This window comes from Saimiri boliviensis, chromosome 2 (genome assembly GCF_048565385.1).
Source record: "Saimiri boliviensis isolate mSaiBol1 chromosome 2, mSaiBol1.pri, whole genome shotgun sequence".
Taxonomy (NCBI): domain Eukaryota; kingdom Metazoa; phylum Chordata; class Mammalia; order Primates; family Cebidae; genus Saimiri; species Saimiri boliviensis.
Window position 1 is genome coordinate 113,907,956 of NC_133450.1, and position 25,354 is coordinate 113,933,309.

The 25,354-nt window shown below is 39.8% G+C and overlaps 1 protein-coding gene across 3 annotated transcripts in view; it reads right to left on the reverse strand.

Annotated features, from left to right (window-relative positions):
• Window positions 1-25,354, reverse strand: part of BUB1B (BUB1 mitotic checkpoint serine/threonine kinase B) — an 84,586-nt gene that overhangs the window by 7,601 nt on the left and 51,631 nt on the right. The window contains exons 15-24 of one of the 3 annotated variants that reach the window (XM_074394103.1): window positions 21,541-21,815; window positions 18,921-19,054; window positions 18,187-18,327; window positions 17,443-17,543; window positions 15,151-15,300; window positions 14,321-14,463; window positions 10,111-10,282; window positions 9,215-9,321; window positions 7,458-7,611; window positions 175-2,183 (exon numbers count right to left, since the gene is read on the reverse strand). In XM_074394103.1, the coding sequence (XP_074250204.1) occupies window positions 2,160-2,183; window positions 7,458-7,611; window positions 9,215-9,321; window positions 10,111-10,282; window positions 14,321-14,463; window positions 15,151-15,300; window positions 17,443-17,543; window positions 18,187-18,327; window positions 18,921-19,054; window positions 21,541-21,815 (1,401 nt within the window). In that variant the 3' untranslated portion in view covers window positions 175-2,159. Of the gene's footprint in view, window positions 1-174; window positions 2,184-7,067; window positions 7,612-9,214; window positions 9,322-10,110; window positions 10,283-14,320; window positions 14,464-15,150; window positions 15,301-17,442; window positions 17,544-18,186; window positions 18,328-18,920; window positions 19,055-21,540; window positions 21,816-25,354 lie in introns of those variants that run through there. The other 2 variants (XM_074394102.1, XM_003935721.4) reach the window with 2 other exon arrangements.

A 25,354-nucleotide genomic window follows, 5' to 3' on the forward strand; every position in this document is an offset into this window, starting at 1 on the left:
GCAGCTGGGATTACAGGCATGCACCACCATGCTCAGCTAATGTTGTATTTTTAGTAGAGATGGGGTTTCTCCATGTTGGTCAGGCTGGTCTTGAACTCCTGACCTCATGTGATCTGCCCACCTCAGCCTCCCAAAGTGCTGGGATTACAGGCGTGAGCCACTGTGCCTGGCCAGCTAGGCTTTAAAATGCCAAAAAATAAAAATTTAAAAGGAAAACAAAATACATATCTTTTTGTCCACAGATTTTAATTGGTATTTTTAATGAAATGCCATCCTCACTTTAAGATTGAAGTAATTAATAGGACATACAGTACACATTTCAGTGGAACATACCTGAGAAAATAACATTTAATTTAAAAAGGTGTAAACAAGATGAAGTGTATTGCAATGTAAGGTCAGCAGTCAATTATTACATGTTGAAGAAACATGTATAAAGTGAAATACTAAAAATGATAGTGAGATTACACCTTCAGCTATATCTACAGGCTCACTCAAATTTCTTCACTGTCACCAAGGCTCCAATATAACTACTTTCTGAACTTGTGGCTGCTCCTTTCCAATATTTTAATTCACTACTTATTTTTAAGAACCATGTGCTCATTTCTGGGAGTATACAAAATTAATAGACACATAGTCCCCTACTCACAAGGGGCTTAAAAACTAGCAGTTTGATGGGACAACCAGTCTCCGATGGAAAGGCTAACATGAATTTACAGAACAATACTGCTCAGAAGCCAAAGGTTTGCCACACAAGCCTCTAAAGAGCAAGATTATTGGAAGTAATATGCTTTGAAGTAACATGCCCACATGTCGGCTGGGCATGGTGGCTCATGCCTGTAATCCCAGCACTTTGGGAGGCTGAGGCGGGCAAATTACTTGAGGTCAGGAATTTGAGACCAGCTTGATCAACATGGAGCAATCCTGTCTCCACTAAAAATATAAAATTAGCCAGGCGTGATAGCACATGCCTGTAATCCCAGCTACTCGGGAGTCTGAGGCAGAGGTTGTGGCGAGCTGAGATCGTGCCATTGCACTTGAGCCTGGGCAACAAGAGCAAAACTCTATCTATCTCAAAAAAAAAAAAAAAAAGGTCCATGTCTATAGATGTTTATCCTAAGTTCATCACATTTTGTTCTTTTCTTAAACATACAATATAACTTTGTGGAAACTCAAGTTTTTATATGAAAGCCATAAAAAATGTATTTTGTTCACAAACATAGGAAGTTGTAATAGTAAGACGATGGTAATTTTACAAAGCATATCTCTAATAGAACATTAAACATTTAAACATGAATAAATTTTTATATACTAAAAAGAAAAGCTCAGACATATTATCATCAATGATTTAAAATTAGTTTTACTCTCATTTGAATTCCATATTAACCTTGCTTTCATATTTAGATAATAAAGCTTTCCAAATGTTCATTTTTTAAAAAACAAACACTTGAAAGGATTTTTATAACATACAGGAGGGAAAAGATGACAAAAACATAGCCTATAATTTCTTAGCCTAGATTAAACCAGTACATTTTTTTTTAAAAAAAGCAATTCATGGCTGGGCGCGGTGGCTCAAGCCTGTAATCCCAGCACTTTGGGAGGCCAAGACGGGTGGATCATGAGGTCAAGAGATTGAGACCATCCTGGTCAACATGGTGAAACCCCGTCTCTACTAGAAATACAAAAAATTAGCTGGGCATGGTGGTATGTGCCTGTAATCCCAGCTACTCAGGAGGCTGAGGCAGGAGAATTGCCTGAACCCAGGAGGTGGAGGTTGTGGTGAGCCGAGATTGCACCATTGCACTCCAGCCTGGGTAACAAGAGTGAAACTCCATCTCAAAAAAAAAAAAAAAAAAGCAATTCATATACATGGTCAGAAAATTCAAAATGCTTATAAACGTACAAATTAAAAAGAAAAAGCCTTCATTCTTTCCTCTCCCATACACTCTCCCCACCAAAGGCAATCACTTTTTCCCCACAGCTTTTTTCCCTACATAGGCTGAAAATGTCTGTCTAGTTCAGGTTCTGCTGTCTTCAAGGGCTCATGGCAAACTGGAAGAGCATTCCCTGCCAATAAAGGGGCACCCTGAAGCCTTTAGAGATGGTCTGCCAGCTCCTCTGTACTAGTTCCAGGACTACTTTTTTGGGGTCTGTCATGTGGATTATCCTTCTGGGGACTGACGAGCCTTGGAAGCAGAGAAGACAAGTATTAGGATCAGTGTTTTCTCTGAGCCCCTGTGTCAATGTTTTTGTGAGATAAATTCTTAGAAAAATTTCACAGCTAAAGCTAGTATTTAAGTGAATTTTGCCAAATCAACTTCTAATAATATGCCAGTTTGTATCCCAACTAATATATGAGTACCGGTTTCTTATCATCTTTACAAATAAAATTCTCAACCATTTACAGTGAAAGATGACAATTTCTCAATGATTTTGCATTTAATTAGGAATAAACATCTCATGTATGTGAGCCATTAAAATGTTTTAGTATATTGTTCATGTCCTTTGCCTATTTCTTTTGGTTTTCAATTTAAGAGTTTTTTTACACTTTAGATAAAACAGTTTCATTCATTCAGGCACTGTTCTAGACAGTGTAGTCAAACAGAAAACAAACAAAAATCCCTGCCCTTAAGGAATTTAAATTCTAGTAGAGAGATGAAGGAAAAAAATCCTATGTACACACACAGACACACGCACACGCATGCACGAGGTGGTGACAGGTGCTACAGAAAACAAAGGAGGGTAAAAAAGGGATAGAAAGTGACAGCACTGTATGTGGGATGGGATGCTATTCTGTACAGTGTACAGAGTGGTCAGGGACAGCCTCACTGATAGAGTGGAGATTTGAGAAGGCACCTACCTGAAAGGAAGAAAGGAAATAATTTATACAAAGATCAAGGAAAAAAACATTTCAGGCAGAAATGCTTTTTCTGCCAAAAAACATCTGGCCTTTAAAGCCAAAAGGCTTCAAGGAGAGGGAGAGGGAAATTAGTTGGCACATTTCAGAAGCAGCAAGGAGGCAGAAACTACAGCAGTGTGGGTGAGGAAGAAGGGAATCAGGGAAGAGGTCAGAGAAAGTGGGGTCAGATAGGATAGGGTCTTATGGGCCATAGTAAAGTCTTTAGAGGATTCTGATTTATCTGAAGGTGGATAGGAACAGAGACGAGTCATGAGACCAGATGAAAGTGAATGCAAGCCTGGGCAACACAGTAAGACACTTTGTCTCTACTAAAAATTTTAAAAATTAGACAGGTGTGGTGGTGTGTACCAACAGTCCTACCTACTTGGGAGGCCTGAAACCAGACTGATCTCACCACTACACTGCAGCCCAGGCGACAGAGCAAGATCTGACTCAAGGAAAAAAAAGGTGTAAATATTTTTTGCCAGTAAATTTTAACTTTATGGTGTTTTAATTTTTTCTTGCAGGGAAGGACAAGTGGCCATGCTGTATTTTTTATCTGCTATAGTAATAACAATCTTCTTATTTATATCTTGCTTTTATGTCACACAGGCAAAAGATTACAAAACCATCTATTACATTGTATTTTGATTAAAATTTGCTTTCTCCAAAATCATTTTGGGGATAAGCAGTGAAACAGGCAAGATCAATGCGTAAGACCGCACAATTTATTTGCTGCACAAGGGTACCAGGCTGAGGGGGTAAGTGGGGACTGAAATTCAGTCAGGCTATGGCACACAGGGAGGTACTGAATCCTAGAGGAAGGGGTCTTTTCTAACTTGCACAAAGGTGCTATATGAACTAGTGGTGGCACTGGAGATAGAGTTCAAGCTTTAATCATTGTGGGTTTTTTGTTTTGTTTTCATTCTTTGTTTTTGAGACAGAGTTTCACTCTTGTTGCCTAGGCTGGAGTACAATGGCATGATCTTGGCTAAGTGCAACCCCCATTTACTGGGTTCAAGTGATTCTCCTGCTTCAGCCTCCCAAGTAGCTGGGATTACAGGTATGAGCCACCACAACCAATTAATTTTGTATTTTTAGTAGAGAAGGGGTTTCGCGATGTTTCCCTGGCTGGTCACAAACTCCTGACCTCAGGTGATCCACCCACCTCATCCCCCCAAAGTGCTGTGATTATAGGCATGAGCCACCGCACCTGGTCTAATCCATCTTTTTTTTTTTTTAAAGGTGTAGTCTCTGTCACCCCGTCTGGAGTGCAGTAGTGCAATCTCAGCTCACTGCAACCTCTGCCTCCCAGGTTCAAGTGATTCTCCTGACTCAGCCTCCTGAGTAGCTTCGACTACAAGCACACGCCACCACAACCAGCTAATTTTTGTATTTTTAGTAGAGACAGAGTTTCACCATGTTGGCCAAAATGGTCCCCATCTCTTGACCTCATGATCCACCTGCCTCGGCCTCCCAAAGTGCTAGGATTACAGGTGTGAGCCACTGCACCCTGCCCCTAATCCACTGTTTTAATACCAGTTATTGAATAATCTTTTCACATACTGACTTAAAATGCCACCTTTGACCTACTAAATATTCATTGCTTCTTACATCTTTGGTAGAACCAAGGATCACATTAAGGTAGAAGTTTACCATATTAAAAAAAAATTTTTTTAATGCATTCTCCTCACTAGGAAAACCTTAATTTTAGGAGCCAAATTGGAAGCAAATTTTGGCATATTAGAAAGAACTGCTGCAGCTGGAAGAATTCCTCATTTTCAGATGCAACAGAAAAGCACTTCTTTGCTGTCCTTGCTTAAAGCCACCAGTGAGTTACTTCCAAGAACCTTGTGCTAACCTGAAAGGCTTTCTTATCTACGTTGAGATAATAGCTCAACCAACAGTCTGAAGTCCTACTGCTCCAGGAAAATCTTTTTATTTCCAGATTCAGGTTTGGCTTCAGTAAGAGCACTATGACTTGGTGGAAGTTTTCTTACCCTACTGCCGCAGGAGGATGAAGGCTCTAACAGTGGAGTAAGATTGGCGGACGTAACAACACTGAATGGTGAGATACTGTATGTTATGTCTGTTTTCAAACAAAAGTAAAACTCCTGTCTTTTCAGCTGTCCCCCACTACCTCACCAGGTCCATCACTACACTATTACTGCTTTAGTGAGACAAGAAATAAAATCCATTTGAAACTTCTGCCAAAAAGAAAAGGATTCCACTTTGTGGTTTTATGCTTAGGCAAACAGAAAACCTAAGACATTGTTAAGTCCTAATTGGTCAGGTACCATTTTCTCCTCTCTATAAAGAAGGGCTGGGGTTGGAGGAGACTAGAATGGAAGGAGGGGTGGTAAAACAGATGCAAGTTCTCTAACAAAGTAGCTTCCTCAGATTCCCCTCCCTTTCCTCACAGTCTGCTTTCAGAAACAAAGCTTTATTTACACAGCAGCCTGCTGTCAAGCTTGCTAAAGAATTCACTAGATAGTGGCTAAGCCTATAATAAGAAGGAATCTAAATTTACTGTCCAGTCTCAGAGAAATAACTTCATGTGTCAACACAGTGAACTGAGAAATGAGGAGAGCAGAGAGGAGAGGGGCTTATGTAAAAGATACAGATATATCATTTTATATCATCAATACGAGAAGCAAATGTGAGAATGTTTGGAGAGCTGTATTTTGGTTAAGAGCAAATATTTCTAAGTTGATTATCTTTTAGATCCAAGTCATGCTGCATTGCTTCAACTATATATGCTTAAATATTTTTAGTTAAGACATACATAGAATTTTCTGCTTTCCAGCAATCTTAGAGCAGGAACAGTGACTTTTTACTAGAGTAAAAAAAATAAGGCACCAGCATGGAGGAACATTAGATAATTTTGATACTTAGGATATGCAATAATTAGATAATTTTCTTTCTTTTTTTGAGAGGCAGGGTCTTGCTCTGTCACCCAGGCTGGAGTGCAATGGTGCAATCATAGCTCACTAAACGTTGAACTCCCAGGCTCAAGCAATCCTTTTGCCTCAGATTCCCAAGTAGCTAGGACTACAGGCATGTGGCACTGCACCCAACTAATTTATATTTATATTTATTTTTTGTAGAGATGGGGCTCACTTTTTCGCCCAGGCAGCTCTCAAACTCCTGGCCTCATATGAATCTCCCTCCTTGGCCTCCCAAAGTGCTGGGATTACGGGTGTGAGCCATGGTGCCCAGCTAATAATTGGATGATTTTCATTGCCTTTTTCTACCAATTTTCTTCCCTATCCTTGAGACAAGGTGTAATTCATGCTTCTCTTTGGGAGTCCAACTTTATCTAGGCCTATTCTCTCTCAAATTATTTCATGCTTCAAAGTTATCTTTTTATTTTGACCTCTTGCTTCCTCAAATCTTTCGAACAAAATTTCCTTTTATTCCTTCATTGACCCTTGCTCCCTCCAAGTCATTCTGCATGTAATAGAATGGTGATTATTCCATTTCTGAAAGGTTGCTAAACCCTGTTCAACATGTTTGCTTTTACTTTCTAACAGTCACATTCCTAATCAAGAGACCCAGAAGCAGTGCCACTAGATTATATAAATAGACCAAGGAGCTTGGTGGATAAAAGTAAAAGCATTAGGGTTGGTCATGGTGGCTCACGCCTGTAATCCCAGCACTTTGGGAGGCTGAGGTGGGCAGATAACTTGAGCCCAGGAATTCAAGACCAACCTGGACAAAGTGGTGAAACTCTATCTTTACAAAAACACAAAAATTTAGCCAGGTGTGGTGGCATGTGCCTGTGCTTCCAGGCGTACTTGGGAGATGGAGGTGGGAGAATTGCCAGAGCCTGGGAAGTTAAGGCTAGATAGCCTGGGCAACAGAGGAGACCCTGTCTCCAAAAAAAGTCAAAACATTAAAACATAAGCCACAAATACAATCATGCCACTTGAAATTTAAGAAAATTTGGTCTCATGCATATCATCTTACCTTCTTTTCAGTCTAGACCACTTATTGGAAGGTCAGACACACCGTAAGAAATAGTTGGCTACTCTGTCTCGTTATTATCCTATCTTAACAGTTCTAAGTCTAGGATATATTAATTTCCATGGCAAAATATCTCCTCTCTGCAAAATTAAGCCATTTATTATTTTAGTTTGCAAAAAGGACATGACATGTTAGAAGCACAAACTTGACAGATACTATTTTATTATTTACAAATACATAGTGATCATAAAAGAACAGTTTACAAATTACAAAAGAGAAAAGTACAGGGAAAAGTAGACAAATGGGTTAAATAACAAGGTAACCATTTGTAATGAGCCTGTTTAGAATAAAACAGTTCTTTTTAAAAGTTAGACAAAGCCATGAGTAAGTATATTGCTATGTAAAAAAATGTCAGTTACTTCAAAATACACCTCTACCAAAAAGTAGAAAAGCATTGGTAGTGCATCTAAATGTGTCCCAAATTAAATTACAGCATAATTTCAGTGTTTCACATTGCTCTGAGGCAGGAATTTATGACAGGTGATTGCCTAGCTCACTGAGAGAGCAAAGCCCCAGGACTAGTTAACTTCCCTACCTTCCATAAGGCTTTGTTCAGGTGACTTTGGAACGTGGTGTCAAAAACCCCATTCATTTCTGCTGCAAGCTCCCTCAGAACAGACACTGTGGCCTCATCATTGACATTCAGAATCCGCACAAAGAATTTATTCCATAATTCACCATCTTTTAGCCTAAAAATATATAAAACCATTTCCATCAAGATTAGGCATATGAAAATTATAATTCCTTTTGTCTTTAACTCAGTGGTACATTTATGCACCATAATGGTTTAAGGTAATCCCTAGAACTCTAGGGTTAGAGATCATTCAGATAGTCCTTTGAAAGCTCAGGGAAGAACTACAAAAAAGGGATACCATAGTGGGAAACACCAAGACACAATGCACATAAAGGGAAAGAAGTTCTCTCATCCTAGTCTATAAATTTCCTCTGTGTACTAATACATAGCACTTTTCTTCTACAAATAGAAGAAAAAAATTTTATTTCCTCTAACTTTCATAGACTCTAGGTCATTAAAAAGACAACAGCTTCTCTTATTATATAAGGCAGGACTGTTAGGAAACCCCAAGTGACCCCACTTGTTTCTGCTTGTGTTAGTCAGACCTGCCTGGATGATAGCCAAGTGGACATGCCTGTATCTATCCTATATGTCTTACACCGTATTTCAAGCCTATTTTAAAAGTACATGTAAGAGACAACACTGACCAAGTTCTGAATTAAATAAAGAGGAAAATACAATTCAATTATTCAAAGAGGAAAAAGGGGAAGAGGCATTAAATCTTCGACAATGATTTTTTTTTTTTTAAACTGAAGAATATAAAAATAAGTGACAGATTGGCAAACTTATGCTGGGAAGTTATTTGCTAAGATAAGCTAAAGTGGAACATAGATACTTATTAAGGGGTGTGTGTGTGTGTGTGTGTTAGCTTTTTTTTTTTTGAAATGGAGTCTCACTCTGTCACCCAGGCTGGAGTGCAGTGATGTGATCTCAGCTCACTGAAACCTCTGCCTCCTGGGTTCAAGTGATTCTCATGCCTCAGCTTCCCAAGTAGCTAGGATTACAGGCGTGCGCCCCACTAATTTTCTTGTATTTTTAGTATAGATGGGGTTTCACCATATTGGCTAGGCTGGTCTCAAACTCCTAACCTCAGGTGATCTGTCGACCTCAGCCTCCCAAAGTGCTGGGATATCAGGTGTGAGCCACCATACCCAGCCGACTTAGTAAGTTCTATGAGCAGGATTGAGGAAGTAGTAAGGTTCTGAGACCAAGCAGCTCTTATTAAGAGATCATTTACTTCTTCACCAGGAGATTCAGTTCTCTTTTGGTTCTACCAACTTATTAAATAAATAATAGCCTAAAATTAGCATATAGTTTGGAAATATAAGTCTTTTCAAGAGATGCTTATTAACTTCTGGTAATAATCACTATTGAAAAGGAATTTAAGGCTAATACCAATTGGCTAGAAAATTATTCTCATGAATTGTTTCTGTTCACATATCTAAACAGAGAAGTTTCCATACTATAGTTGTAGTCTGTAAGATACAGCTGGGTTCAGAATGGTGTCTTGAGGTCTGTATAGTTTTGAGTCTTATTTTTAACAAGCAGTTCCTTTATCCTGCACTAGATGCTCTGCTGATATTCTAATGAAAGCTGGCTGAAACTACTAAAATCATGGCATTTGGATTAAAAAATTAAGGCTGCCAAAGCAGAGACTGCACCCAAGAGAAAGAAAACTATTGGGACAGGCTGAGAGCCTGAAATTCACCAATACTTACTCAGAAATATTTTGGCTAAGTTTCCAGAAGGACCCATCCCAGAAGACCTGTAGGTGTTCCTTGAACAATAGTAAATGTGCTAAATCTGCTATACCAAACAGGTCTACCTGAAATCACAAAAAGCACCATCAGCTAAAATAATTCTCTGTCTCTACCATGGCAGCTTATTTTGGTAGGAAGTTGAAAGGTATTACAATGCTTAATTAAGTATATTTTATGATATAATTTTAGTAAACTGTTCCTTATCCTTACAGTAAAGGGAGAAGCTCTCCAAAGAAGTGATGAATAGAACCAACTCTAGGAATTATCCTTAATAACAAAAGATGAAATCTTTGGACTATCCCATTCAAATTTGTAGACCTACTGAGTTTGCAAGAACTCCAGCTGTGATCTAAATGGGGTCCACACAATTAGTTCAGGTTCATACTACTATTCAATCAGCAAATGTCTTGTGTCTCAAGCTGAGTTAGAAAGAATTTCTGCATATAATGCCACCATACAAAAGACTTTACATTTGCACTAACGTCCTCTTTATACACATTACTTCATTTACTCCTCACAACAATTCTGGCAAACACATAGCAGAGACTGTTATCCCTATTTTGCAGAGAAGATCATAGAAAATGACTTATAAAAGCTCACAAGGGTGGTGAGCAGTAGGAATGGCCCTGGCACTTAGGTTACTGAGTTAGTCATGTGTTTGCACGTGTATGTGTATATTCTTCAGTGCTGTAACACAAAAATATTACATTTTGCTTGACTTGGTGATATTTGAAAACTAGGTCATCTATTCTAGGAGAGTCAGTATCAGTAAACACTAGCTTTTTTAGCTTGTCTGGGTAATATAGAGATTAAGTAACCCTCTCCATATTTGCTCAGGCTTGTTTTACACTTACCTGGTAGGGAGAAGAACAGTTAGCCAGGATCTTTTGTCCTTCCAGGATCTGTACAGTCCGAAAGCCGCTGAGGGTGAAAACATCTAGTTGCACCCTAAGGTCAACACTGTAGGAAAAGTCCACTATCTTCAAAGCTTGATTGTTCTTGTTACAATCATAGGGATCGTGGATTCTGAGCCCAGATTTAAGAGAAGGAGATAATGAAAACAGGCCATGAAAGAAGCTGCATAGCTGGTCTTTTCTTTTTTTTTTTTTTTTTTCAAAAAGGTACCGCAGGTACGTCTTAGCTATGCCAATAGCTCCCTCCAGTGGTTAATTTTGAAAGTGCACCGGTAAGACTCAGCAGAGGCAGTGTCCACTCAATAAGGAAGAAATGTCACCAGTTTGGTGCCACATTATATTTCAATCACGGTGCATGGCCAACATTAAACATTTATCAAGCTTCCATATTATATAAAGTAAGTATGGAAGCAGAGAACATGCTTTTTCCCTGTACTGTACACATTAACACATACAATTGCAACGATTTATACACTGACAGGAATTATAATGGAGGAAATTAAACTTTTATAGGTGTCATAGCCTTTCTTGTTTACTAGATAAGCTTTCCAAGTTTTTTTCAGATTCTTCCTTCTAGAGTTTAATGGAAAACAATACAAGTCTGTTTTATAAAGTCTGATCTATATTGTAAAATTTTCTGTAAAACATAATATTTTATCTTACTCTTATTTGTAATTCCAATTCTTACAAAAAAAACTTCATAATACTAATTAATTGTTGATCAATTCTATTTTCCTTGGGTTTATCTATCCTATGTAATAAAGCTATTCTCCATAGGAACTGTTTATAAATGAAAAGAGTGGGTTTTCATGTGTTACTTTTGTCTCAGTTTTTCTCAATTAGTTCCCTCAAACTCCTGACCAGGCGTCCCCAAACTATGGCCCGCGGGCCGCATGCGGCCCCCTGAGGCCATTTATCCGGCCCCCAGCCGCACTTCAGGAAGGGGCACCTCTTTCACTGGTGGTCAGTGAGAGAAGCACAGTATGTAGCGGCCCTCCAACGGTCTGAGGGACAGTGAACTATGTATTTTACTTTAAAATTGACAATTTCTCCCATTTTTCTTTAGTGTAAGATCCAACCATTTTTGGCCACGATAAAACTATACTATAATTTAAATATATATATGTGTGTGTGCTTTTTTTTTTTTGAGATGGAGTCCCGCTCTGTAGCCCAGGCTGGAGTGCAGTGGCGTGATCTCAGCTCACTGCAACCTCCACCTCCCAAGTAGCTGGGATTACAGGCATGAGCCACCATGCCCAGCTAATTTTTGTATTTTTTAGTAGAGACAGGGGGTTTCACCATGTTGGCCAGGCTGGTCTTGAACTCCTGACTTCGTGATCCACCCACCTTGGCCTCCCAAAGTGCCAGATATATACGCATGAGCCTCTGTTCCCGGCCATGTTTTGTTTCTTAGACAAGGTCACACTCTGTCACTGAGGGTGGAATACAGTGGCATGATCTTGGCTCACTGCAGTCTGCCTCCTGGGTTCAAGCGATCCTCCCACCTTAGCCTCCTGAGTAGCTGGGACTACAGGCATGCACCACCATGCTTGGTTAATTTCTTAATTTTTTGTAGAGATGAGGTCTCACTATATTGCCCAGGCTGGTCTTAACTAATAGGCTCAAGTGATCTGCCTTGGTCTCCCAAAGTGCTGGGATTATAGATGTGAGTCACTGTGCCTGGTGTAATTGTAAAATATTTATATAACCTGGGAGACAAAGGAAAAAATGTTTCATAGATTAATCAAAAGAAGCATGCATGAAGGTCTCCTAGCCCTCTTATCAGCTAACTCAGTTACTTTGGGTAGGACATTCCATTTTTCAGATCTCATTTTCCTCAACAAACACGTAGAAACTAAGGTAAGCAACTAAACTAAGCAATTTCAAAAGGTTTTTTTTGGCTTTAATTTTATTTTTGTAGAGACGAAGTCTTGCTATGTTGACTAGGCTGGTCTTGAACTCCCTCAAGAGATCTTCCTGTCTTTGCCTCCCAAAGTGCTGGGACTGCAGATGTGAGCCACTATGTCCAGCCCTTTCTGGCATTTTTTTTTTGAGACGGAATTCGCTCTTGTTGTCCAGGCTGGAATGCAATAGTGCAATTTCAGCTTACCACAACTTCCTCCTCCTGGATTCAAGCAATTCTCCTGCCTCAGCCTCCCGAATCCTGGGATTACAGGCATGCGCCACTATGCCCAGCTAATTTTGAAATTTTAGTACAGACAGGGTTTCTCCATATTGGTCAGGCTGGTCTCAAACTCACGACCACAGGTGATTAACCTGTCTCAGTCTCCCAAAGTGCTGGGATTACAAGTGTGAGCCACCATATGCCTGGTCCCTTTCTGGCTTTTAATTCCTTATGAATCTATGTGAAATTTCTGATCAAATTTGATAAATAGTGAAAAAGTAAAAAGCACCGTCTCTTTGAAACTATGCATTTTTCTGGAGTGTCTGGTGGCTGAGAGAAGGGCTATCATATTCTATAGACCACAAATTCCCAATTCTAAAAGGCTTAGAAAATACCTCTGCTTCCAATTTCCATAGTCCTGGGAATATGAGCACTGTCATTTTAATGTTGTGAAGTAGAGTGAAAATATACCAGGGGTTCTCATATTTGGAAATTTGGGGGAATTTTTAGTTGTTACAACGGCTTAGGGCAGGCGTCCCCAAACTATGGCCCGCGGCCAGCATGCGGCCCCCTGAGGCCATTTATCCGGTCCCCCACCGCACTTCAGGAAGGGGCACCTCTTTCACTGGTGGTCAGTGAGTGGAACACAGTATGTGGCGGCCCTCCAATGGTCTGAGGGACAGTGAACTGGCCCCCAGTGTAAAAAGTTTGGGGACACTTGGCTTAGATTGTTACTTGCACTTAATTGGGTGGCTGGGGGAATAGGAATATAAAACATTCTGCATTGCTTGGAACATACCTGCACAAAGAATTGTTTCATCCAAAATACCTTTGGTACCCTGGATGAGGAATGCTGCTACATTATGTCTGGGAAAGCCTTTGACTGCTATCTCAGAGGGAAGGTAGGATTCTCTAGTTCTTTTGGTTACAATCACAGGAATACATTGAGGGTTCTTTTAATTTCCATGCCAACTGTAATTTAGAGTCTAATTCAGTCTCTTCTTACAGATTAAATATTTGGAAGAAATGTAAAGAATGAGTCTAGCATCCAGCTATTAGTGTTTATCAGTGGCCTCAGAAACAAACTTAACACCTCACCCAAGACATAGGGTGGGGCAGACAAAGCATCTTTTTTTTTGAGATGGAATCTTACTCTTGTCGCCCAGGCTGGAGTGCAATGGGGTGATCTCAGCTCATTGCAACCTCCACCTCCCAGGTTCAATCAATTCTACTGCCTCAGCCTCCCAAGTTGTTGGGATCACAGGTGCCTGCCACCACGCCCAGCTAATTGTTGTACTTTTAGTAGAGACAGAGTTTTGCCATGTTGGCCAAGCTGGTCTCAAACTCCTAACCTCAGGTGATCTGTCCGCTTCAGCCTCCCAAAGTGCTAGGGTTACAAGCATGACCCACCTTGCCCAGCTGACAAAGTATCTTTAAACCAGGCTGCTTTTACTCAAGTACTATAACATCAACGATCACTACAAGAATGTAGTGGTCCTCTAGTCCTTTTCACAAAGCAAATATGTTGGACTGTATTTGCCTAGTTAATGCCTGAATGTTATCTATATTTTCTCAATTCTTAGTATTTAGGCTTCATTTCTTATTTCCTGCTCTGTGTTCCTTGATGTGGCATTTATCAAAAGGCTTTAAAAACAGGCAACTTGGCCAGGCATGGTGATTCACATCTATAATCCCAGCACTTTGGGGGGCTGAGGTGAGCAGATTACTTGAGGCAAGGAGTTTGAGACCAGCCCAGGCAACATGGTGAAACCTCATCTCTACCAAAAAAATATAAAAATTAGCCAGGTGTGGTGGTGCACACCTGTGGTCCCAGCTTCAAGTGCAGTTGATACAGGAAAACTGCTTGAACCTGGGAGACGGAGGTTGTATTGAGCAGCGATCACGCCACCATACTTCAGCCTAGGTGACGGAGTGAGACCCTGCCTCAAAAAAGAAAAAAAAAAGTGTCAACTATCCATGTTTTAAGAGAAAGCTGATAGAATTATAAGAATGAAAAGTACCAACCTGTTTCTGAGAATCAAACTCCTTGGACTCAAGTCACCATGGACTATTTCTGCTCTGTGCAGTTTCTCCACTATTGTCAAAAGATTGTAAATAATCAACACTGTTATTTCATGGGTAATATAGTCACTGTGTTGGAGAAGTTCCTGGAAACAGAAGGATAGAAAACTCACTATTTCTCAAGTTTGGCAGACTGTAGTTATACTCAATACTTTGATAACTGATGGATTGCAGTCTTCCATGTTCTCTACTGGAAGGTAGGCTCCTCTGTAGACTGACTCGAACTCCCAGTTTTAACATACTTTGATCTCCCATAAGATTCTTTGTAAGGATTTAATGACATCGTGATAAATGGCATCAAGAGTGAGCCTGGCCCAAAACAGGCACTTGATAAATGTTTTAAGATACCCCCTCATTCCAACCATTTTAAGAGAATTCATATTATCATCAAAATCTGTAGCAAACCTTAAGAACAAACCAAAGAATAAAATGACTTATTGTGTCTGGGTTTTAAAAATAATCCAGTAAGGGTAGTATAGCTTAACAAGAGTGGCCATGAACTAAAGATTATCATAGATGACTAGTTCATGGCAATTCATTGCACAATTCTTTTTACTTTTGTTTATGCTTGAAAATTGACAAAAAAAAGTTAAAAGAAAATATCAGAGATCTTTGGTCAAAATAACTTGAGAAAAGGATCAATGCTTTTAACTTATAATTGAATTGCTCTATTTTTAGAAGACTGACAGGAATTTTGTTCTAAATTCCTTTGCTAAATGGAGCACACATCTCTTTACTTGAGAACTTTAAATTTTGTTTTTAGTATTGCAAACCTGAAGGGTGAAGCAGTTAATATACTGGTGCCAAACAATACAGCCATCTTGATATTGATAACAGCTGCACAAATGATCACAAGCCTCATTTAAACGTTCTTTTAACTTGTGGTTGATATAAAAGTCCCATGGGACAGGTTGAAACGACACCTGCAAAACATTATATTTTAAAAATAAGTTCCATTAAAGTCTATGATTACGGCTGGCAGGTTGAAACACATTGCCTCCAGTCCTTCTGATAGATAAATAATAATAAATAGATGTTTTTTAGAGGAATAAATCTATAAAGGATGAAACAGCAACAAACTCTGGAAAGAGAATCAGCTGGAAAGACAGTAAGAGGAAACAATCCAATTAGAATAAAAACTGATTTTTGGCAGTGGAGAAAGCTGAGCTACATTTACACTACAAGGCTATTTCCCTATATTATATAATGGGAAGCACCAATTACCCATGGAAGTGAGGCTGAGGGTAGAGCTAAAACAGGAGTGACTGAATCCCATTTAACATGAAGGTAGACTCCAGCTTCCTTCTTCTGCTCCCATAGCCTCGCCCAGCAACCACCTCTCCCCTATTCTCAAAGACCAGAAGTTTATTCCCTAGCGAAGGGCTCTGGACTAGAGGGCACTAGGCACCAGTGAGGGTAGAAATAACATAGAAAAAAAAACAGGAAAAAGTGTATATATCAGATGTTAAGATGCACCTGCCTGCTCTTCCATTCTTCAGACCAATTTCCTCAGCTTTCAGAAAGTTAGAAGCCAGGTTTATGTGCTCCAGGCAGAAAATCAGAAGTCTCCTCTGACAGAGAAGACATCTCTGATCAGCTCAAGAGAAAAGATCTGAAGATTGAAGGACTTTCCAATAAAATGGCCAAGCTAGATCATCGTACATTTAAGTCCACAGCTGTCAAGGTCTTTCCATATACACAGAACTTTCAATTAGCTTTTAGTGTCCCATACTTAAATATGAATACAGAACCAAAGACTAGAAGAAAGCCTGTAGTATGAAAGAGATCAAAACAGACAAAAAGAAATAGAAACAAACATCATGAAGGGAGAAAAAAATTTTAAATCATTAATTCAGAAAGATAAGGAATATTCTATCTTTGAAATGAAGAATAGAATGCTACAAAGAAAATTCTAATTTAAAAAAAGCTTTTGAAAATTATATATAGACAGAAGAAATAAAAATCTAGTCAAAAGGCCAAAAATATTAAGTTGATAAATTACTCAGAAAGTAAAGTGAAAAGACAAAGAGAATATAGGAGAAAAATAGTTACATTTTTTTAAAGGTTCTGTCCAAAAGGTGCTATATGCACCTCTAATAAAAGGAATTAGAAAATAAGAGAACAGAGAAGACTGAGGGGAAAAAAAATTTTTTCCATTGAAGAAAATTTCTCAGAACTGAGAGAATTAACCGATTGAAATGGCCACTGAGTGCCTAGTACTTAAGTGACAACAAACTTACACCAAAGCATGTAACTATGACATTTCAGAATAGTGGGGACAAGAATAAGATCCTATAAGGATCCAGAAAGAGGGAAAAATAACTTCACAGAAAACTTTGAGACTCGGAATGGCAAAAAAAAAAAAAAAAAATCAAAAGCAAAATTAGATGCCATTTGGTTACAGGCATTTTGACAGATGCCTGTAACCCAGTTTTTTGGGAGGCAAAGGTGGGAGGATCGCTTAAGCCATGAATTCAAGATCAGCCTAGGCAACACAAAGAGGCCCCAGTCTCTACAAAAAATAATTATCTGGGAGTGGTGGCATGTACCTATAGTCCCAGCTATTCCAGAGGCTGAGGTGGGAGGATTGCTTGAGCCTGGGAGGTCGAGGCTGCAGTGAGCCGTGATCATGGCACTGTACTCCAGCCTGGGTGACAGAGTAAGACCCTGTTAAAAAAGAAATAAAAGAAAAGAGAAGAGGAAGGGGAGCGGGAGAAGGGGGAGGGGAGGGGGAGGAGGAAAGGAGAGGAGAGAAAAAAGAAAAAGAAACTGGGTATCCAATATAAGAAAAAGGTAATGTAAGTATCTAGGATGATAAGTGGAAATTCCAAGGTGATTGCGTGTGGTGTGTGTGTGTAAAAGGTAACGTATAACTTTTCTAGATTGGAGCAGGCAAGAAAGTATCAGCAGAGATTTCCTCCAAAAATGAAACTGAAAGGATACTTAATATATTTGGGACATATTGAGAGAGATTATTAGAAAGATTTGATGGTACCATGCGGATAGTTATTCCTTCAATCCCTGTTATTTACAAAGTAACTGGAATTACAAAGAATCAGTCCCACCTTTATTATGGTTAACTCTGCAGAGTTTCTTGGTGCCACGCAGAATAACTTGTAATCCTCACATATTAGGTATTCTCGTTTAATGCAATAATCCTCATTACCTGTTGAGAAGGTTTGATTCTATTTAAAAATCACTGTGAACATATATGGCCCTCTAGCCTTTACCTCCTGGCTGAAAGGATAGAGGCACTGGTATATTGTAGCATCTAGAATACTTTAAAAAATTATTTGTTAACAATTGCGGCCAGGCTTGGTAGCTCATGCCTATAATCCCAGCACCTTGGGAGTCCAGGGCGTGTGGATCACCTAAGGTTGGGAGTTTAAGACCAACCTGACCAAAATGGAGAAACTCCATATCTACTAAAAAAAATACAAAATTAGCTGGGCGTGGTGGTGGTTATCTGTAATTCTAGCTACCCTAGAGGCTGAGGCAGGAGTATTGCTTGACCCCAGGAGGCAGAGGGTGCAGTGAGCCAAGATCGTGCCATTGCACTCCACCCTGGGCAATGAGAGCAAGACTGTCTCAAACAAAACAAAACAACAACAAAAAAACTATTTTAAGAGGGGAAGACATAATTCCTATTTATGAGAACATGAAGTTATCAATGTGTTACCGTCTATATTGCTTTTTAAAAAAATACAATCTAGGGATATTTACAGTGCTGAAGCATCAAGTTTAAGTACAAATAATCACTTATTTGTATACTGTCATATACCAGAGGACATGCATTCAATGGTACTTACCTAATTCAATTTCCTTCTCAATTTCCAACTTAGGCATTGGTCTGTCTTCTATAAAAAGCTCTGCAGAGTCACTTAACTCTGGTAGGGACTTCAGCAGTTGTCTACGATACTGTGAACACCAGGGTGACTGTGTAGGGTTTTCTGCCAGTGGGAGAGAAAGGTGAAAAGATATCACCAAAAAAACCTAACGCTTAAAATGGATATTATAACAGGGTAGAGGAAAAAAAATCAAGATTATACAGTAAGCACTGTTAATTTAATTATACTCATCTGTCTCGGGTCTTTACGAAACTGTTCAGTTTGTACAATCTATTCTAGAAATTTCACAATTTATGGCAACTTCTCTGGGAAAGAAAAACATACAGGCTGGGCACAGTGTCTCCACCTATCTCAGCACTCTGAGAGGTAGAGGTGGGAAGATACTTTGAGGCTAGGACTTTGAGAACAGCCTGGCAACACGGCAAAACCTCGCCTCCACAAAAAATAGAAAAATTTGCCACACAGGGTGGTGGCACATTTGTGGTCCCAGCTACTCAAGAGGCTGAGGTAGGAGGATCATCTGAGCCCAGTGAGTTTGAGGCTGCAGTGAGCTGTGATTGTGCCACTGCACTCCATTCTGGATGACAGAGTGAGACCTTGTCTCGAAAAGAGAAGGTAAGAAAAACATACAGCTCAGTTTGCTGAAACAAACTAGCGTTCACTAGGTATGGATACAGTGGTATGTATGATCCTACCTGAAGTCTCATTAGTAAGTTCTAGTTTCTCAGGAATTTGGAGACATTTAATGGAGGAGGTGCTTGCAACCGAGGCAGAAGATCCAGAGAAGCCAGAAGAGTGTGTGGCTTCACGGCTATCTTCAATAATTGGGCTAAAAGAATCACAAATAAGTCAATTCTTATAGGAACAATATATATCAACTTTGTTATAATTTCATAGTCTTTTTTTTTTTTTTTTTTTTTTTTTTTTTTGAGGCGGAGTTTCACTCTTGTTACCCAGGCTGGAGTGCAATGGCGCGATCTCGGCTCACCGCAACCTCCGCCTCCTGGGTTCAGGCAATTCTCCTGCCTCAGCCTCCTGAGTGGCTGGGATTACAGGAACACGCCACCATGCCCAGCTAATTTTTTGTATCTTTGGTAGAGACGGGGTTTCACCATGTTGACCAGGATGGTCTCGATCTCTCGACCTCGTGATCCACCCGCCTCAGCCTCCCAAAGTGCTGGGATTACAGGCTTGAGCCACCGCGCCCGGCTAATTTCATAGTCTTAATGTATTAATTTTTTTTTTTTTTTGAGATGGAGTTTTGCTCTTGTCACCCAGCCTCGAGTGCAATGGTGTGATCTTGGGTCACTGTGACCTCCATCTCCTGGGTTCAAGCAATTCTCCTGCCTCAGCCTCCCAAGTAGTTGGGAATACAGGCACCCGCCACTATGCCTGGCTAATTTTTCTATTTTTAGAAGAGACAGGGCTTCACCATGTTAACCAGGCTGGTCTTGGACTCCTGATCTCAGCTGATCTGCCAGTCTCAGCCTCCCAAAGTGCTGGAATTACAGGAGTGAGCCAGCACACCTGGCATTAATGTATAAATTTTATCATTTTATACTTTTATTTTTAAATACAACTTAATCAAATTTAGGTTTAAATAATTTATAATTTGTTATAAATTTATTTGATAGTCTCATGTTTTTAAACTTTTCATTTTATCTTTGAGACAGGATCTCGCTCTGTCACCCAGGCTGGAGTGCAGTGGTACAATCAAGGCTCACTGCAGCCTTGATTTCCAGGGCTCAAGTGATCCTCCCTTACCTCAGCCTCCTGAGTAGCTGAAAGGTTATAAAACAAAAAAAAGCTAACAGCTGGGACTACGTGGGAGGCTGAGCTGGGAGAATCACTTAAGCCCAGCAAATGGTAGCTGGATGAGTGGTACCATGCAACATCAGCCTCCCAAAGTGCTGGGATTACAAGCAAGAGGCACTGCATTCAGCAACAGTCTCATTTTCCAAATTCATTGTTTTTCCAAATCAGAATCTAGGTAACCTCCTCTAAACCTGGTGAACAAGCCATGTCCAGCATACATTTCTGGATTTATGCTTTATTTACCTATAGTAAATACCTACTCTACATTGAGAAATACTAACATTGACACTAACTTTCTTCCTCTTTATCCCTCCTCTGGACTTTTTTTCTTCAGTAAGAAAAGGTTGGATACCATCTACGTTTTCTACTATGAGCCAGAAAAATTTAAAAAAGAAAAAAATGAAAAAAAAAAAGGAAAAAAAAGGGTTAGGCAAAGAAAAGAGAAACCAAAATCATGCAATGTGAATACATGCTAGCAAATGTGCTTAAAAGCTGATAGGGAAAAGTTTCAAAAAATTTTTTTCTTGAGTAGAGACAGGGTTTCACCATGTTGACCAGGCTGGTCTCCAATTCCTGGTCTCAAGTCATCCACCTTGCTTACCCTCCCAAAGTGCCAGGATTACAAATGCGAGCCACCGTACCTGGCCTCTCAAAATGTCACTTTAAAAGCAAAAATCAGCAAATTAAAAAAAAGTATTCCTAAAACTGGAGTGAGTTTAAATTAGCTGACTTTAAACAAGGCTCAGACCCTGGCTGTAAGACATTCCCTCATCCATTTCATTATTCATTTCCACCTCTCTATCAAAAGATACTTTTTTAAAAAACACACCTCTAGTTGCCTACTTAAAATTCACATAAACTGGCTGGGCACAGTGGCTCACTCCTGTAATCCCAGCACTTTGAGAGGCCGAAGCGGGTGGATCACCTGAGGTCAGAAGTTTGAGACCAGTCTGGCCAACGTGGTGAAACCCTGTCTCTACTAAAAACATAAAAATAAGCTGGGCATAGTGGTGCACGCCTGTAGTCCCAGCTACTCGGTAGGCTGAGGCAGGACAATTGCTTGAACCTGGGAGGCAGAGGTTGCAGTAAGCTAAGATCGCACCACTGCACTCCAGCCTGGGTAGCAGAGTGAACCTCTATCTCAATAAATAAATAAATAAAATTAACAGAATTTATCCTACCACTATTTTAAACTCAATATTACAGAAAAACTAAGTGCCTCCTTTTTGTCAATCACGTATACTTTGCCAACTTTCCTCAATGGTACTATACTCCTCTTGGGCTGCTTAGTTTATTCACCATCAAAATTTACTTTCAACCCTCATGTCCAAATCACTAAATCCCACTGACATTTTATCTGAGGCAGCCCTACTCTCATGTAGAGCACGTAGCACAGTACCTGGCAGTTAGTAAGAACTTGATAAATGATTACTGTAACTGGCAAGCACACACAGAGAGAGCAAACAATCTGGTTTGTAAGACCTGTAAATCCCTTATCACCTCAGTTTCTTGATGCTGAGAGTCTGATTGTAGAGAGTACCACAAGCTGTCTGCTGGTCTTCAGAGGTCTTTACATCTAGATCCTCTTCCTCTAACAGTCTTTCAGGATCAGAAGGGAGATCCTTCAAGGACATTATTTCATGAAAAGGAGTAGATACAAAATGAGCAGCTCTGGCAAAGTCACAAGTGTCTTCTGGATTAGGACAAATTGTTACATTTCTGAAGCCTGTGATAATGGCATCCTCACTTAAGGGTTCAATTCCTGTAAATTCATCCTGAAATAAAAACCATATAAAGTTTAGCTAAAAAAAAAAATTTTTTTTTTTGGAGCTAGAGTCTTACTCTGTCACCCAGGCTGGAGTGCAATGGCATGATCTCGGCTCACTGCAACCTCCACCTCCTGGATTCCAGCAGTTCTCCTGCCTTAACTTCCTGAGTAGCTGGGGTTACAGGCACCTGCCTCTATGCCTGGCTAATTTTTGTATTTTTAGTAGAGACAGGGTTTCACCAGGTTGGTCAGGCTGGTCTTGAACTCCCGACCTCAGGTGATCCACCTGCCTCAGCTTCCCAAAGTGCTGGGATTACAGGCATGAGCCACCACACCCAACGAGCTAAAATATTTCAACACATGAAGAATCTTTTAAAAAAACATATTATTATTATTTTGAGATGGAGTCTTGCTGTCGCGAGGCTAGAGTGCAGTGGCGCAATCTCGGCTCACTGCAACCTCCGCCTCTTGGGTTCAAGCGATTCTTCTGCCTCAGCCTTCTGAGTAGCTGGGACCACAGGCGCATGCTACCACACCAGGCTAATTTTTGTATTTTTAGTAGAGTATTTTTGTATTATTAGCTCCACTATGGCCAGGATGGTCTCAATCTCTTGACCCTGTGATCCACCTGCCTCAGCCTCCCAAAGTGCTGGGATTAAAGGTGTGAGCTACCGCACCCAGCGAACCTATCTTTTTCACTGAGAGAGACACATTAGCTCAGTGACACAGGGTATAGAAGTAGCATGTCGGAATATCTAGGGAGAGATAATTTTTTTTTTTCTTTTTTTGAGACGGAGTTTCACTCTTGTTACCCGGGCTGAAGTGCAATGGCATGTTCTCAGCTCACCGCAACCTCCGTCTCCTGGGTTCAAGCAATTCTCCTGCCTCAGCCTCCCGAGTAGCTGGGCTACAGGCGTGCACCACGATGCCCAGTTAATTTTTTATTTTTAGTAGAGATGGGGTTTCACCATGTTGACCAGGATAGTCTCGATCTCTTGACCTCATGATCCACCCGCCTCAGCCTCCCAAAGTGCTGGGATTATAGGTGTGAGCCACCATGCCCAGCCTGGAAAGATAATTTTAAGAAGCACATTATAGCATTTGAGGTAAAAGGTTTTTGGATGATGAACTCAGTAAACTATACTTCATCCAAAAAAATGTGCCATGAAGATTCTCCACACAACAAAAAATACTGGGCAATGGTTTTGTTCCTCAACAAATTTAACCTATGAACTAAAGCACAAATACTATTTTTCTTCTGGCTTTCACTTAGTAAATATTCTGATAATGTGCCATCCTCCTGGTTTTTATGTCTTCTTTCTCTATGCTACATACCTAATTTTTATTTATTTCTTAAAGATAATTCATGATTATGGCAGAAAATATGGAAAACATGAAGTATAAAGGGGGAAAAAACACCTGAAATGCTACTAACCAATCTTACATTTTTTGCTATATTTAAAACACACCTTTGTCTTGAAAAGTAATAGGTATACATGGCTTCAAAAAGTTGACTAGTTTAAAAGTGTATTCTTCCTAAAAGCGACCCCCATCTCCACCCCTATTCCTGTTCTCCAGAGGTGACCACTGTTGCCACGTATGTCTGGTAGGATACATGCATAGCATATTCTATGCACTTAAAAAGGAGTTTTAAAAGCAGTGTAATTGTAGCATTCATGATACTCTGTTTTGTTCTTTCTCATACTTTTTGTATTTTTTTTCTATGCTATTAAAAATTCTTTAGAAACATAATGGTCACACTGTGTGTCTATAAGAAATTAACCAACTTTTAGATTATTCTGTTTTTTGCTAGTTTAAAACCACTTTAAACATCCTTGTACATAAATCTTTATAAACACTTTAATTTCTTAGGATTAATTCCTAAAAGTTGAATTATCAGGGCAAAAGGTTATAAATATTAAAGTTCTTTATATATAATTACTTAGCTGTCCTCAGAGAGATACCACTTTACACATTTACCTGTAGTATAAAAATAGTACCTATTTGATTTAACCCACTTGGATAAGAGAAATTAATTTTCTAGATCATTACCAACTTGACAAATACTTTGAATTTCTGACTTAGTAACTAAAGGTGGGAGGTACATCTAGAAGAAACACAGTATAGTTGAAAAAAAATTATAGGCTGGGCATGGTGGCTCACGCCTATTCCAGCACTTTGAGACGCTGAGGTGAGTGGATCACCTGAGGTCAGGCACTCAAGACCAGCCTGCCCAACGTGGTGAAACCCTGTCTCTACCAAAAACACAAAGATTAGCTGAGCGTGGTGGTGGGTGCCTGTAATCCCAGCACTTTGGGAGGCTGAGGTTAGTGCATTACCTGAAGTCGGGCACTTGAGACCAGCATGGCCAACATGGAAAAACTCCATCTATACTAAAAACACAAAAATTAGCTGGGCATGGTGGCAGGCACCTGTAATCCCAGCTACTCAGGAGGCTGAGGCAGGAGAATCGCTTGAACCCAGGGGCTGGAGGCTGCAGTGAGCGGAGATCCTGCCACTTCACTCCAGCCTGGACAACAAGAGCGAAACGCCATCTCAAGCAAACAAACAAAAAAATTGTAAGATTTGGCCAGGTGCATTGGCTCACACCTGTAATCCCAGCACTTTGGGAGGCAGGCTGAGGCAGGAGGATCACTTGAGCACAGGAGTTTGAGACCAGACTGGGCAACATGGAGAAACCCTGTCTTTACAAAAAATACAAAAATTAGCCAGGCATGGTGGCTTACACCTATAGTCCCAGCTAACTGGGAGGCTGAGGTGGAAGGATTGCTTGAGCCCAGGTGGCAGAGGCTGCAGTGAGCGGACATCATGCCACTGTACTCTAGCCCAAGTGACAGAGACCCTGTCTAAAAAAGAAAAAGAAAAAGAAAAAGAAAGAAAGAAAAAATTTATATATATGTATTATAAGTGATTAAAGTAAAATAGATGTTTATAGTCTCTACATTTTATGCAAATACTACTTATGGCCCTATTAGCTTAGACATTTTAAATACAATTTTTTTAGGAGATGAAAATTCTGATAGGTACCTATTAACAAAATTCAAGTAAAAGATTGTTAAAAAAAGAAAAAAGAAAGGTAGATGAAGTTGGACTCCTTTAACAATTAAGTGTATCCTGGAACAGCTGAATGTAGAACCACTGCATCCAAATCTAGCCTGTTCATCATGTTCTCTGGTGGTATACTCCAGAACACAGTAATTAATTAACTACTCTTTTACATCACTGTCTTTTCATAGCAGTCAATGGACTAACTGTATCAGAATTAGCTGGGAAACTATTTTTAAAAAGACGAAAATACATGCTTGGACCTTTTTCCTGGAAATTCCAGTGCCACATAGATGGAAAGGGGCTTAAGCACTGTTAGTCACAAAAGACTCCCTAGTCTCTTCTGAGTTGATGGAAATATTCTATTATCTTGATATGAGAAAAAATTCCATGGATATTCACACATGTAAAAATTCATCTAGCTGTACAGTATTTGTGCAGTTTACTAGATATAAAATATACCTCAAGGCCGGGTGCGGT